This window comes from Malania oleifera, chromosome 3, assembly GCF_029873635.1.
Source record: "Malania oleifera isolate guangnan ecotype guangnan chromosome 3, ASM2987363v1, whole genome shotgun sequence".
Classification (NCBI taxonomy): Eukaryota; Viridiplantae; Streptophyta; class Magnoliopsida; order Santalales; family Ximeniaceae; genus Malania; species Malania oleifera.
The window spans coordinates 114,780,269-114,796,353 of record NC_080419.1 but is presented as its reverse complement, the minus strand read 5'-3'; the positions used below and the strand labels follow the sequence as shown (position 1 = coordinate 114,796,353).

The 16,085-nt window shown below is 37.2% G+C and overlaps 1 protein-coding gene across 2 annotated transcripts in view; it reads right to left on the bottom strand.

Annotated features, from left to right (window-relative positions):
* Positions 1–11,096, bottom strand: part of LOC131150793 (uncharacterized) — a 40,524-nt gene extending 29,428 nt beyond the window's left edge. The window contains exons 1-6 of one of the 2 annotated variants that reach the window (XM_058101758.1): positions 10,903–11,096; positions 4,118–4,509; positions 3,351–3,554; positions 3,123–3,180; positions 2,874–2,936; positions 2,193–2,268 (exon numbers count right to left, since the gene is read on the bottom strand). In XM_058101758.1, coding sequence (XP_057957741.1) covers positions 2,193–2,268; positions 2,874–2,936; positions 3,123–3,180; positions 3,351–3,554; positions 4,118–4,473 — 757 coding nt within the window. In that variant the 5' untranslated portion in view covers positions 4,474–4,509; positions 10,903–11,096. The remainder of the gene's footprint in view (positions 1–2,192; positions 2,269–2,873; positions 2,937–3,122; positions 3,181–3,350; positions 3,555–4,117; positions 4,510–10,902) is intronic. The other variant, XM_058101757.1, reaches the window with a different exon arrangement.
* Positions 11,097–16,085: the final 4,989 nt, after the last annotated feature.

Genomic DNA, 16,085 nt, shown 5'->3' with positions numbered 1-16,085 from the left:
GGGCAAGACATTATTGGAATGCCTTGGATCTTGATTATATAGACTTTCATCTATGCATGATGCTCCTATTTCTGATTTTTTTTCTTCTAAGAGGAATCTTGTGTCTTGGTTCCATCTTTCTAGGAGTCTCGATGAGAGAGAGATAGAAGAGCTCACTTGCTTGTGGAGTGTTCTGAATTCATTCATTACCAAAACCAGGGGGATAATAGGCTTTGGATTGGGGATTCTTCAGGTTCATCTCTTCAAAGTCTTTTTTTGTTCATCTGTTCAAACCCATTATTCCCAGTCCTTTTCATCTGAATGAAGAGGTGTGGAAGGCTGTGGTTCCTTTAAAGATTCGAGCTTTCATATGGACTTTGGCTCTCAGCAGGGTTAATGCAAATGACTGCTTCAGATTAGAAGGCCTTATAAGGCTCTCAGTCCTGACATCTGCTTGATGTTTGACAAGGAAAGTGAGACTAATTGTCATTTATTCCTATATTGTGAGGGGGCAAGGGCGCTATAGAATAATGTGTTTTCCTGCAGTGGTGAGAACTGGTTGGCTTTGAAGACTACTTATGATTTCATATCGTTACAGTTCTGGGGCTTCGGAAGGAAGAGAAAAATGAAAAGGTTTTGGTTTTGTGTTGTTTTTGCTTTATTGTGGACTCTTTGGCTTGAAAGGAAAGCCAACATATTTAGAGATCAGACGACTTCAACGGATTTGATTTGGGAGAAAGCTTCACTTTTGGCTGCATTTTGGGCTTATTCTTTTGGGATTTTAAGGTATTTCGCTGTTCGATATCCAGAGGGAATGGAAAGCAGGATTGATGTAAATACTTGTTTCTTTTTCCCTTTTGTTTTTGCTGCGAAGAGGATGGCTTGTCCTCTTTTTCCTGTAATTTTTTCTCATTTCTTGAATTAATTAAATTTTTGTTATCTCAAAAAGAAAAATCTTCAAAAGGATCCCAAAAAAGAAACGAGCATATGAGATATAACAACCTACTCTAATTAAAATCTCAAAGGATAGTTAATCAAGATAAAAATTTATCACTGGAAACTTCAGCCAAATTAGAAACTTCATAAAAGAAAAATATTCAAATAAAAAGAAATACACTAAAAGAATTAACACCGCCAATACCAGAACCAGATAGCTAAATATCCTGCATACCAGACAACCAATTACTTAAAATTATGAAAATGTCTCTAATAGATTAAAACTTAGATATAACAACCTACTCTAATTAAAATCTCAAAGTTTAGTTAATCAAGATAAAGTATTATCACTGGAAACTTCAGCAAAATTATGAGCTTTGCAAAATAAAAATATTCAAATGAAAATGCATACACTAAAAAAAATTAACACTACAAATAACAGAACCAGATAGCTAATATCCTGCATACCAGACAACCAATTACTTAAAAATATGAAAATGTCTCTATAGATTAAAACTTTAAAAACCCTTATTAAGAGGTACAGAATTAAAACTAATGACCCAAACAATTGTCATGGACACATCATCCCAAGAAAAAAAATATGCTTCTCCCACGGAATTTGGCAAACAGCCCTTGTTTTAGCTACAAAATTGGGTAATGCTTCCCCGATTTTGAACTTCTTAGGATTAAGGAAGGTGTCCAAAACTTGTTAAGAATAGATCCATCAAGAAATGTTCATTGTTACTTATGCCCACAAATGTTTGGTAACAATGAATCAGTTGCACAAATCATGAGCAATTCTTTTCTTCATGAGAGGAGAAAGCATAGTGATGTGTACAGTTTTTTTTTTTTTTTTTTTTTTTTTTGAGATAGTTACTACAAGCAACCTAATATTGCATAAAATGTTAAATTTAGAGATCAGGAAATGTGTTCTTTTTTGTAACATGCCATGCATAGCAGACATCATGTCCCATATCATGGAGGTACATTAAGAGAGCAAAGGGTTAGTTATAAAAGATATTTTGTGCTTTCATGTCTCTCGCCAAAATATATGACGAACGAATAGTTTACCCTGGTTTGTAAAAATCTCTATACCCCTTTAACACTCCTTTCCACAGTTATCCAAGACTGCTTGTTTGTAACACACTTAAATCCATTCAATGTAATCCATAACTAAAATGAGTGACTGTATAGTCCAAACGAAGACAGATAAAATATTCAAAACCACTTTAAACCAGAATAACAATAATATAAAAGGCAAGGGGTGTGAAATCAACCTGAAGCACTTGAAGCAATGGAATACACTGGAGATGCTTCCACAATGGGCATTATTTGACTCACAAGAGGACCCAGCTGCAGAGTAGGCATTATAAGTACTTAGAAAGCATAATATTGAACAAGACAACTACATACTCAGATTAGACAAATTGGATATCCTTACCCCCTTGTCAATTAGACAACTTATCCTTATTTCCAGTTCCATGGGCTGCACCCTTCCCCACCCCCCTTTTCCTCGATTTCCTTACTGTTATTTTTCTTTTGCTTATTAAAAAATTTTCCAAATCCACACCTACCATTCTACCAGTAAAAATCAAATAAATTTACTTTCAGATTTTTATGTAAACGTAATAACTATCGATGCCCCAGTAGTCCTTTCCTCAGTTTTGCTTAAGTTTTGTTTAAGTTGTTTTTGTAGAAACGTCTACCAAATAAAAAAATTTCTCACATAATTGCATGAAAAAGTTAAAGAAAAGACCACAAACCACCAAATGCAAAGACTAGCAGAATAATATAGCCATGCAATGGATCTTAACACTATTTAGAATACTGACTATGAGGACAATCATGACCATGATCAAAGATGATGATGACAAACATGATGAGGAGCAGTAGTACCATCCTGTTGCAATTAATTATTACTTCTATTGAATTGCATTAATCGAAGTTACCAAAATTACCTGCTCAAAGTATGGCACTGCCTCAGTTGCTGGCTTGTTGTTGTAAGAGATTATAACATTAGCCTTCCACATAAGACAGGAGAAAATCCTTTATCACTCTCCACAAATTGCTTCAGAGATTTCAAACTAAAGGGTAATTCATAATCCACATTTTTCTTCAAAACACTAATGCATAAGATCCACTTCTTAGGAATCCCTTTTTAACATCATACTTAGACCAGCTTGTTTTAAAAGAAAGAAAACCCGAACCTTTGGTATCCTCTCCGAGAAATAACTTCCTATGAGTACTTGGAGGAGTGCACCATTGCTATGATTAGAATTTAAATCAAGAAAGAAGTCAGCATGAACATGAACATAGCAGGATCTAAACAGGTGAAATAGATTGTGCTCTTAAGATTCTAATTGATGGCAATATAAATGATTTTGCAGCAATTATCGAAGTGATGACATCTCTATTGAATTAGAGATCACATTCACCTGTGACCAACAGAATAAAGGGGAAGATGAACAAGATCGCCTGCTGTTATGTTCACATCAGGCAGTCCAGATGCTAAAATTATATCCAAGCAGGTGTTAAACTTCTCATATATTTCTCTGGCGGCTTGAGTGTGATCAAATGTCACATGATATGGCACAGAGATTATAAGAAAACCTTCATTCGCCAAACACTCAATCAGATAGCTGCATGTATACAACAGAGACATAATAAAGGTCAAACAATACACACGCAAAACCTTTGGCAAAATGAAGATCAGCATTATGAGATTAAAAAAGTAAAGCATCCAAAAAATTCTAAAAAGAACAAATTATCCATGAAAAAAATTGAATGAAAACAAATCTCCAGTAGTTCTAAAATACAAGTGTGAGAGAGAAGCAATAAAAGTTCACATGAAAACTGGCGCTTCTATGTGATACACTAATTAAGAAAGAGTGATGCTATGCATTCCAACTAACTGGGCTGACTGCCGAATCAAAATAGAAACAATATTATTCCTGTAATTATTTGAAAAATTAGGGCATTAACTTCATGCATATAGATGGAATGGGCCAACCTTTTCCCATTGAAATACGTAGAAATTTCCATTGATAAAACAATAAACTTTAGACCAAATAAATATAGAAAAACAAGAGGCATGACAATGAGAACACAACAAGAAAACAAGGTCAAGATGATCTTGTAACTGTTTTCCCTCTAGATTTCCCTCCATTATACAATTCAACAGTAAGAATATCAGAAGTCTTACCTGTAGGTAACTTCAGGAACTGCTCCAATAAAGGCACCACCCAAGAATTTGATAATTGCACGTGGCTTCTTATCTTTTGGTGGAGGGATGATCAAACAAGAAGCTAATTCCAGCCCTTTGTACAATTTAGTTTTATTATACTTGTAGCTGTCTCGCCCCACATACCCATTGGAAGCCATCTTAATAGCATGGCAACGAGAGAATTGAGACAGCCTTTGTAGTGGAGGCCTAAATAACAAATTACCAAACCAATGCCAATCCTTTTCTAGACATTTACATCTGTATGATATGAAATTATTTTGGGAAACATATCTGAATTCGATTCTTGGGATGCGGGAAAAAGTAACCAATTCCATAGAACCACACCTGTGACAAATTAAAAACAGCAACTTCTGCAGTTCAAAACTAGTATCAAATGACATAATTTGCAAAATAGAAAATAAAAGAGAGTAAATGCATGAACAATTTTATCTTAAAATGAGTCCATCTTACAAATGAAACTTCTAAATATATATATATAACCACAAATAGTCAGGGCTCTCATTTGGACCAACAATTTGACAGAATAATTTACTCCTATTATAACAAGCAACAACTTAGTTGAGTAATGCTATTCATCATGGGCTCGTGACTTCACAGGCTCACATGACAGCATAAGAGACTGTGCATGGGACCACAGCCCCTTTTTCCTCTCCTATGCTGCCATGTGTGCCTTTAATATCATGGGCTCATGACACCAAACATTTGTCCCATTTAGTTGGGAAGTGATCATTATCAGCTTTGGTAGAAACTTCAACAAACCAACATCCTACAAATTCCAACATGACTTACAAATTAAGTTGTTGAAATCTAACAAATGGAATCACTCATAATTGAAAGCGTACCATAAAAGAAGTGCAGTATCACAAAGTGAAGGAAATATTTAAAACCTTAATAAAATAGAATGAAGCTTTTCTTTAATCCTTTTTTTAAAAAATAAATAAATAAATGAGTAAACTGACGAGTCAAACCCTTTCACATGAAAAATATTTTTATCTTTGATATTCACAACTGCATTTTCAAGTTTCTGCCATGACAAAAGTTGTGTGCTTTCACGCACTCACATGATTGCAATATTCAATATGCTTTTACTTCAACTTCAACTAACAAGTAACAAGAACGTATTTCTTTCCCTTCTCATTGCAGTGGTAGCATTAGCAAATGTTTCATATTCTTAGGCAGCAGAAGAGGGAAAAGAATTTCAATCAATAAAGTGAAATGATTTTCAAAAGATAGTCCATCCATAGATACAATCATCCCTTCATCTCCTATGCATGGTTTGTTAAATAGTCCAAAAGGATAGTCTATTCATAGGCTTCCATTTAGTTTTCATCAAACCATGTGATATCTTTTTTATTTAAAAAAACCAAAGAAAAAAAGGTTCCAAAATTTATCGGAAGAATAAGAAAAATAATATATATATATATATATATATATGTACATGTAACAGCCTGCACAAAGCCCCAACATCTACAGGAGTAAATTATGTACGGTCTTACCTCCATGCTTGGAGGTACAAGCCTGAAGCACCAAAAAAAGTTCTCAAATTTTGTAAGTAGCATCAAAGAGAGAGAGAGAGAGAGAGAGAGAGAGAGAGAGAGAGAGAGAGAGAGAGAGAGAGAGAGAGAGGGAAAGAGGGAGAGAGATGTTAAAATCAGAGAAAACGAACCAAAGGAATAAAAGAAATATAGAATTAGAGGAAGAAGAATAAAAAATAAAAAATAAAACTCTATTCAATTGTATATTTTACAACTTACAACACCTATTTATATTTGTAATTGGGGAACGATAGAGTAAATACATAATCAATCCTAAATCAATTTCCACGCTCCTTTCTACAATAAGAAGATTTGCTGACTTTTCTCAAAGGAAATATCACGTAATTGGGGCCTCATGTTTGCTCCTTGATTTGTGGTCTTCCTCAACACTCCCCCTCAAGTTGGCATGGATATTTATAACACCCAACTTGCTAAGTAAGTAGTTAAATTGTGCAAGTCCAAGAGCTTTGGTAAATAAATCAGCGAGTTGCTGGCTTGTGTGCATATGGATTGTTTGAATGGATCCCATTTTGGAGTTTTTCTCAAACTACATGACAATCTATCTCGATATGCTTGATTCGTTCATGAAACACTAGATTTGAGGTTATATGTATAGCAGCTTTGTTGTCACAGTACAGTCTGACTGGTTGAGAATATATCACTGCAAGATCTACGAGTAAAGATTTTAACCCAATGACCTCACAGCATGTAGAGGTCATAGATCTATACTCTGCTTCAGTTGAGGAGCGAGAGACCATTGTTTACTTCTTGGTCTTCCAGGAAATGTGTGATTTTCCAAGCAGAATGCAATACCCGATGACTGATCGTATAGTGTCCCTGCAGCGTGCCCAATCTGCATCGTAATATGCATGGCGTTGGATTTCACTAGAAGCCGACAAGAAAAGCCCTTGGCCTAGAGATTTCTTAATGTACCGCAAGACTCTGTGTGCTGCATTCAAGTGTGGTATACATGGCTTGTCCATAAACTGACTGAGTACATGTGTTGAATAGGCTAAGTCTAGTCTTGTGACAACCAAATAAATCAGTCTTCCAACAAGTAGTCTATAGGATGAAGGATCTGTAATGAGTTCGCCTTCACTCTCATTGAGTGCAAGGTTTTGTTCCATGGGGAAGTTGCTAGGCTCGAAGGAAGCTAGCATCTTCCAATATCTCAAGGGCATACTTAATTTAAGACGGAAATATTCCCTTGGCTGAACGAGCCACTTCAATTCCCAAGAAATACTTGAGAATTCCCAGATCTTTGAGCTTGAAGTGGTCACTTAGAAATTTCTTGACCGCATTGATCTGCTCCAAACTGTTTCCTACAATGATAATGTCATCCACATATACTAAAATGGCAGTGAAATTGTTCTTATGGGATTGGACGAAAAGTGAGTAATCTGCCTTGGACTATGAATATCCTACATCAATAAGGGTGGATGAGAGCTTGGAATACCATTGCCTCGAGGCTTGTTTAAGAAAATAGAGAGACTTAACGAGCTTGCATACTCTAGTCTCCCCCTTTCGTGCGAATCCCAATGGAAGCTGCATGTATACTTCTGCTTCCAAATCTCCAAAGAGGAAAGCGTTGTTGACATCAAGCTGATGAAGATGCCAGTTATGCGCGGAAGCAAGAACCAGAATAGTGCGAACAGTGGTCATCTTGGCGACCGGCGCAAATGTCTCGATATAGTCAATGCCTTCTTGATGACTGTAACCCTTGGCAACGAAGCGAGCCTTGTATCATTCAATGGATCCATCTGGATTGTATTTGATCTTATATACCCATTACATCCAATAGGCTTCTTACCAGGAGGGAGTGGAGTGAGGATCCAGATATTGTTGAGCTCGAGAGCATCAATCTCAACACGCATAGCAGTACGCTAGTTTGGATCAGTCATGGCCTACAAGAAAGATTGTGGCTCTTTGGCAAAAGAGACAACTCAAGTGAAGACACGGTGAGAAGGAGTTAAGCGAGAATAAGAAAGGTAATTAGTGAGAGGATAAGGAGTACCTGATGAATGGACCAGCGCAAAGTCAGATGATTAAGTGGACCGAGATGGTAGAACCTATTCCACATGAAAATCCTTCAAGTATGTCGATGGCTAAGTGGGATGACTAGATCGTCGGGGCACTAGAGAAGGAGATGTTGATGGTGATGGTGATGATGACGGAATGGGAGACGGGTCATCTAGAATGTGGTCAAGGGAAAATACAGGACAAGGTAAGACAGATTTTGTATGTTCAGGTTTAGAAGAGGCAAAAGGGAATATATCTTCATGAAAAATGACATCTCGGGAAACAAAGACTTTGTGTGTACTAAGATTATAGAGCCGGTACCCCTTTTGACCATACGGGTAAACAAGGAAGACACATTGGATGGCTCGCGGGACGAATTTGGCTAGGTTCTGAGAGTGAGTGGAAGCAAAACACAAGCATCCAAATACTTTCAAGTGATTATATATGGGTTTGACACCATGCAATCTTTCATAAGGAGATAAACCACAAAACGGGAGAAGGTGTGCGGTTAATGAGATAGGTGGCAGTAAGAATAGCATCCCCCCAGAAGTGTGTTGGCATATGTGCTTGAAAGAGTAAGGAGCGGGCAACATTGAGAAGGTGACGATGTTTGCGTTCAACCACTCCGTTTTGTTGAGGAGTGGAGACACAACTGGTTTGGTGGACAATACCCTTGGGTGCATAAAATGTGGGCATGTGAAACTTTGGCCCATTATCACTTCGTATGATTTTGATGGTGGTGGAGAATTGGTTTTCAACGAGATGAATGAAAGACTGCAAGAGAGAACAAGTGTTAGATTTGTGGTGCATTAAATAAACCCAAGTACTATGGGTAAAATCGTCAACAATAGTGAGAAAATAATGTGCACCAATAATAGAAGGGGTGCGATGAGCCCCCCAAATGTCAACATGTAGTAGTTCAAAAGGTTTGTGGGATGAAATGGAACTAGTTGGAAATGGAGCACGAGTCTGTTTAGCCAATGGGCAAATTAAACATGGTTTCAAATTAGAACTACAAATTTCTGGTACTTTATTGGAAAGGAAAGACAATTTTTTATTGGACAAATGTCCTAAACGTTGATGCCAAATATGGGAAGTCGAAGTGGAGGTGGCTGCCTAACAACAAGCCTTTCTAGTGTTTGCAAAGTGGTAGAGGTCATCCCGCTCAATTTCCATCTCAATCATCTTCATCGAGCACAGGTGCTGAATAAAACAGAAATCAGAAGAAAAGATAATGAGACAATAGTGTATTTTGCATAACTTACGAACAAAAATTAGGTTGAAATGAAAGGTCAGGACACAAAGAACATTGTCTAAAGTGAGAGTGGGAGAGAAGCGAACGGATCCAATATGAGTAACGGCGACATGGGAGCCATCCGGTAATTGGATAGTTCGACCATGAACTGGAAAAGATTGGGTCGGAATAGTGGGTGTGAAAACCATATGGTCGGTTGCACCACTGTCAAGAATCCACAAATGATCATTATTAGGCGTACCTTCCAATGAAGAGTTGACACTACCTACTTGGTGTGCCATGGATTACGAAGGGGTGGAATTATTGAGAATAGCCAAGACTGGGCTGCAGTCTGAACTGGGGCGCAGGTCGCAGAGATCCAATCTTCCTGGTGTGGGTCGCTTGGGCTTGGATCTGTAGCTATGAAAAGAAGGTTGTCTTCAACCTTTGATTCAGACGAACCAGCGTGTTCTCTGATTTGCTGAAGACGACGACGAAGACGGTCAGGAGATGACATCAAATCGGATGAAGACTATCCACGAAGGCGCAGATCTAAAAGAGCAACGAGCTGATTAAGGAAGACAACGTCAGAGAATGAAGTCGACCGAGACGCCGATGATGGAGATGACGATGTCGAAGACTTCAGCGAAGAACGACGATAAAGACAATGACGTCAGAGGTCGTTGATAGCAGAGACAAAGATCAAATATGAAAGGCCTGGTAAGCGCCAGCGATCGGCAGTGAAGGAGTAACGGTTCCTTCGTTGTCGTCGATGGCGGAGCTGGTGGTGAGCTCATCGGACAATCAGAGCAGAGGTTTGACGAACCAGCTTTGATACCATGTTAAAATCATAGCAAAACGGACCAGAGGAATAAAAGAAATATAGAATTAGAGGAAGAAGAATAAAAAAAAAATAACTCTATTCAATTGTATATTTTACAACAACTTACAACCCCTATTTATACTTGTAATAAGGGAACGATCAAGTAAATACAAAATCAATCCTAAATCAATTTCCACGCTCCTTTCTACAATAAGAAGATTTGCTGACTTTTCTCAAAGGAAATATCACATAATTGGGGCCTCATGTTTGCTCCTTGATTTGTGGTCTTCCTCAACAAGAGATTTGGGTTTTTCTTCCTTTTGAAGGTTTCTTCTCCTAAAGTTTAAAGCTCCTTGTTGAAAGGAGGGAGATTTTCTTTCAAAGCAAGCAGTTTTTGCAGCTGTGTGGTCCATTTGGACTTTAGGAGTAGAGTTATTTCTTGGGCTTCTCTTTAGAGATATGCATTAGTTTTCTTTATAACTATGATTTGTTGAGGATTTCCTGTCTTAATGAGTTGTTTAGTAGGCAGTAATAGAACATATTGGTCTTTATATTTTTACATGTTCACCATATAATTTTTCAATATAGTTCACTCCCATTCTATTTCATCTAACCTACCAGACACTGCATAAATCTAGTACTCTCTTTCTCAACAGATTTTTCTATACATATAAACACACGCACACGTGTTTATAAACGAGAAGAATAAAGCTGTTATTGAAAAATCAATGAAGTAGAAGTTATACAAACAATTAAAGAACACAAATGGAAAAAAAACAAAAACAAAACAAAAAAAACAGGAAAATGGTTCTTAATTATCAGCAGATAACTTTGGTCGGCCCATAAGACTCCAACCAACCAATTAATCAATCCGAGTAATCGGAATCACTACAAACAATTAAAAACACAAATTAAAAAAAAAAAAAAAAAAAGGAGGAAAATGGTCCTCAATTATCAGCAGACAACTTTGGTTGGTCCATGACGCTCCAATCAACCAATTATCAGTCCAAGTAACCGGAATCAGACCCCGTTATGCATTCGCCAAGCAAACCCAAACAAATTCTAGCATTCCACAAAAAAGAATCACCAGAAAAAGAAAATTCGTTTACGGAATCAAGATTAGAAAACTCACGTAGTTGTTTTCTGCCTGTAGCCGGAGCGTGTCCGCCGGAAAGCTATCACCACGCCGTAGCTTAGTGGGACCAACGGATTGCGCGCGTCGGAAGTGTTGGCGCCCAAACAGAGCAGCTTTATCTGCCGTGCATACAAGTGCTGTCCATTATCTCTATATTTATTTTTTTAATGAATTCATGATGAAAATAAAAAATTTAAAAATAAAGACATGAAGGACTGTATTAGTACATATGTTTATTTTTTAACTTGTGTGTGTATATTTATCCGTGTTACCTTACATTAAACTAAAAAATAAAAAACATATAGAATGGATAAGACCTCTTATCCCATTCTCATTCACTCTTTTATTGTTACGATAATATAATCCTTCCAAATTCCCTAACTTAAGCATCGAATCGAAGCGATTCCCTAGAGTACACATTGGTTCTCTAAGCTATTTTTTTATTATTCTGAGTAGCTGTCAAAGTCGTAATTGTTTCAAATTCTCTCGAACAAATTTTTGCTACAATAGTTAGCATCATCTACAGGAAACTTTGAAGGATTTCTTTCTAAAACTCAATCATGGATGAAATACGTAATTCTGAGTCTAAACTTGTTGCTAAGAATCAATCGTCCCAGTCAATATACTCTTCACCATTAGATAATTCGTCGTAAATTGTGTCTTTAGACCAATTTCTAACCTTCCAAAGGAGGATAAAAGGCATATTTAGCATAATCTTAAAATAGGAAAAAGATCCTGTAAAACATGGACTTGGGATTGTTCAAGCATGACAACACTTACGGGTAAAGTGGTAATACTATATGAAGTTACCTTGAAATTTTCATATCCAACAAAGAAAGTAGAAAGAGTGAACAGTGTGAGCATTAACGAGCAACAGTCCCAAAAATTTAAAGAAAAACTTAAGAAAATTGATTAATTAGAAAAGCTAGTAAAAGTTCGCAGTCAACCCTTAATAGGGGAGACCTCAACTAGATTTCTAATTCCCCCTTTACCAAGGAAATAATGGAGACCCCTTTGCTTAGTAAATTCAAGATGCCCAATGTAGAAAGATATGATGGGTCGTTAGATCCCCTAAACCACCTCAACACCTTCATAATGTTGATGTATTTACAAGGTGCAGTTGATCTCATTATGTGTCGAGCATTTGTGGCAACCCCAAAAGAGAATATTAAAGCATGGTATTAGACATTAAAACCCGGCTCTATTGGGCATTTCTCTAAGATAGAGTAGTAATTTTTGGGGCATTTCGTTAATAGCTAAAAAAAGGCAAAGACTTAAACCCACCTTATGAGTCTTAGTCAAGGAAAAGAAGAGATATTGAAAGAGTTCATGCATCATGCTATCAATGCAACTTGGAGATCAAAAACCTGGATCATGGAGTAATAGTAGCTACCTTGACAATGGCTCTGCAACCTTGCGACTTCCTCAATTCCATAAGGAAGAAACCTTCCGCCAATATGGGAGAGCTAACGGCACGAGCCCATAAATATGTCAACCTAATGGAGGTTATCTCCACAAAAAGAAGCAGACCAAATTTGAAGAGAATACATATTAGAGACACTAATGAAATTGTCAAGGTAGGAGTAAGGAAACATACGAAATTGTTAAGGTGGGAGTAAGGAAACATATGAACTGCTTGGAAAAAAAATTTCTAAGCATCACACATGAGGCAACAAGAAATAGGTACTACTTGGAAAAATATTGACTTATCCGATGAGCATCATTCATGAGACTCAAAGATATCCATCTGATGACTTAATCTGAATCTCATGATTATAAAAATACTTATAGTAAATCCAATATACTCACGAGCCAAAAAGGTAACTCTAAAACTCAAGAGTAGACTCGAGAATATGGGGAAATTAACATAACCTAAAAGAGACCATGGCATTAAACTCAGAATTGACTTATGTAGGACCGAAAAATGAAAGACATCAAGGATGTTAGATAATATATATTTAATTAGGGTCATTTTAGTCTTTGTATATTTATTGGGGTTTGGTTTATTGTATTAGGTTTAAATTGTATTATATGCTTTAGTTATCCGCAAGTTGACTCGTTGGTGTGCGGCCACTCTCTCTCTCTCTCTCTCTCTCTCTCTCTCTCTCTTGCATTGGATTATGAACTCTAACATGGTATCATAGCATGGTGCAATGCCTTCTCAGTAAACTAATTCGTCCGTTCTTTCTCTCGTCGACGGGCACATCCGTGCTATCCTAATTGGTCAGAGTTCTTCTTTTTTCGTGGCGACGACTGTTGCAAACACCGAACTCCTTTTCTGCACTGATTCTGCACCGTTTCCGACAGCACGACACCGGTTCTACAACTCTGGCACCGCAACGCCAGAGTTGCAACACGACACTGATTTCAATCCCTCGTAAATCCAGCACCGTCTCTGCAATAGCGGCATCATCTCTATAACTCAGGCACATCACCGACCCCTTGTTCCTCTCCCTGCACTTGCTGCTGCACTTTTGCAATGCTAGCACCGTCTCTGCAATGCCGGCATCGTCACATAATAAGGGGGGATTGTATGTGTTTCTAGTTCCGCCACTGCACTTGCCGCCTTTTTTTCTTGGTGGCTCCCGAATCCAGGGTTTTCTCTCTTTTGATACACATAGATAATTATTTTCTTTTGCAAGATCTTGGTTTTATTTGTTGATTGGATTTCTAAAATTAATTCTTTTTCATTTGAAGATGGTTGGGGAAGGAGATGACTCTCTACAAGCCATTAGTGCTAAATTGAATGGAAAAAATTATTCATATTGGGCATATGTTATGAAGAATTTTTTGATTGGAAAAAACTTATGTGGATATGTTACTTGTAATGTGTCCATGCCCTCTGATAGCAAGAAAGAAAATTATGTAAAATTGTTAGTCATTTGGGAGATGAATAATTCTAAAATTATTACCTAGATTAATAATTTTGTTGATCATTTTATTGGTATGCAGCTAGTTTGAATAAGTCTTACTATACTTGTAGAAAGGAACAATAACTTGTTTAGTTTTTAATGGCACTTTTAGATGAATTTGAAGCATTTCGTGGTTCTATTCTTCATTAGAGTCTTCTTCCCTCTGTCGATTCAATTGTTAGTGAACTAATGGCTGAGGAAGTGCATCTCAAATCACATGTTGGTAAAAGTCTTCTCCCAGTTCCTACTCAGACTGTTTTGGTTGTCTCATCTAAGTAATCTTCCAATGATCAAAATCGACGTAAGAAAGTTACCATTGATGAGTGTAGTTTTTGTAAGCAGAAAGGACATTGGAAAGCTCAATGTCCACTATTATTAAATAAAGGACAACAACAGGCTTCGAAGCCTAAGAATTATCACACTACAACCACTACATCATCAGAAGAATTGTCTCCCTTCGTGCCTACACTATCTATTATTGCAAAGCAGTTGAAGAAGTTTCTTTCGACATCAAAGCCTAATGCCTTATCTGTTTCTCCTTCCATAGATTTCTCCTCCTCATCCACTTCAGGTATGTCTCCGTCCACTTGGATATTTGATTCTGGTGCTACTCATCATATGTCAAATGTCATCTCTATGTTTACATCAATATCTTCTACCTTGAATCCTCCATTTTTTTTTGGCTACCAATGGTACCCCAATGTCAACGGTAGGTACTGGTTCCATCATTTCATGGTATTTGTGTAGCACCCCAACCCGACACGTGGGCCCGGGTGCTACTTTAGTGATGTCTGTGCACCTGATACCATCTCATACATACAAGATATGCAGCGGAATAATGAAACATTTTCCATTTTCTATTACAAGAGTCTAAATTACAATATACATCAAGGTTTTGTCCATACACATATCACATCCAAAAAAAAAAAAAAAACTAGTTCACATGCTCGATCCACATCACCAACGATACAAGCCCGAAGGCATACTACCAAATCTACTCATATCTATGTTCTTCAAGACACTCACAAAAAAAGTAACTAACTAGTCTCTATCCCCTGGATCCCGTTAAACTCAATCTCTGGGATTTCCTGAAAAGATATGTTGTACAATGGGGTCAGACACCTCTTAGTAAGGAAGATTAAGTTAATGACAGTGTGTGGCAACATGTTTTTCAATGTATACTAGAATCATATCTCTTTCTCTTACTGAACATAGTATGTATACTCATTTCTCATTTCTTATAACATATATCAATACTGGAAAACATTTACATTATTACATAAATATACAGATATGCATAAAAGATACACCCTAGAACTACTCACCATGTATAAACCCACGTGGTCAGGGTTGTGCAGCCCAAAGGCTAGACAAAAACTCGGGGGGTTAACCCAAACCAAGTCAACTTCTTGTTACATATGTCAGTAGGCTTCCGCAAGCTCGCTTACGGGTCCAATTGCGTCTAGGTCCATCGGCTAGGACCACCCAACACCACATGCTTATAGATGTGGGCGCACGCGGTCAGCTGGTGAAACTCTCTTTAGCAACGATACTGCGCTCGCAACACTGGGTTTATAGGTTTCCTAAAGCATATCGTGCAATTTAAGGAAATAAAACTATACTTTAAAACTCATTTCATAAAATCCGGCCACTTACCGTTTAACACCACTTGGGTCTCTGTCCTCTCATAAAGTTCAAATCTCGAGCCTCGGCCCCTCTGTTACAACTTGGTCGTTTAATACAAACTCTGCCCTCAAAATAAACTATGTTATTTATAAAATCTGACCTCGATCATTTAATACAAACTCGACCTCGGCCCTCTCACAAGTTCTTGCATTTGTCAAAACAATTCCAGTATTTTCGCAAACAATTCAGTATTACATAACATACCCTCTCTAGTATTTCCATAATTAAAAAAACAATATACACCCGCCACACAATTTTCTTTATTTAACACATAACCCATAGGTAACTATAAAACACCGTGCAAATGGTTTGTAAGATCAAACAGAACTTTCCACCGTTCATATCTATTCAAAATATCATATGGTATATCTTAGGTTTGTAAACAAACCCGTTGAACGGTTGGTTTTCAAAAGAATAACTGAAAACATAAAAAAACACATACCATAAACATATCCACCGATCAAAAATGATAAAACACTACATTAAACATAATCCCCTTACCTGATTTCCAAACAAAAACCGAAACGCTTGAAAACCAAATCCCGACCTTTTTCACCAAATTGAAAATCTAATCAGCTAGAA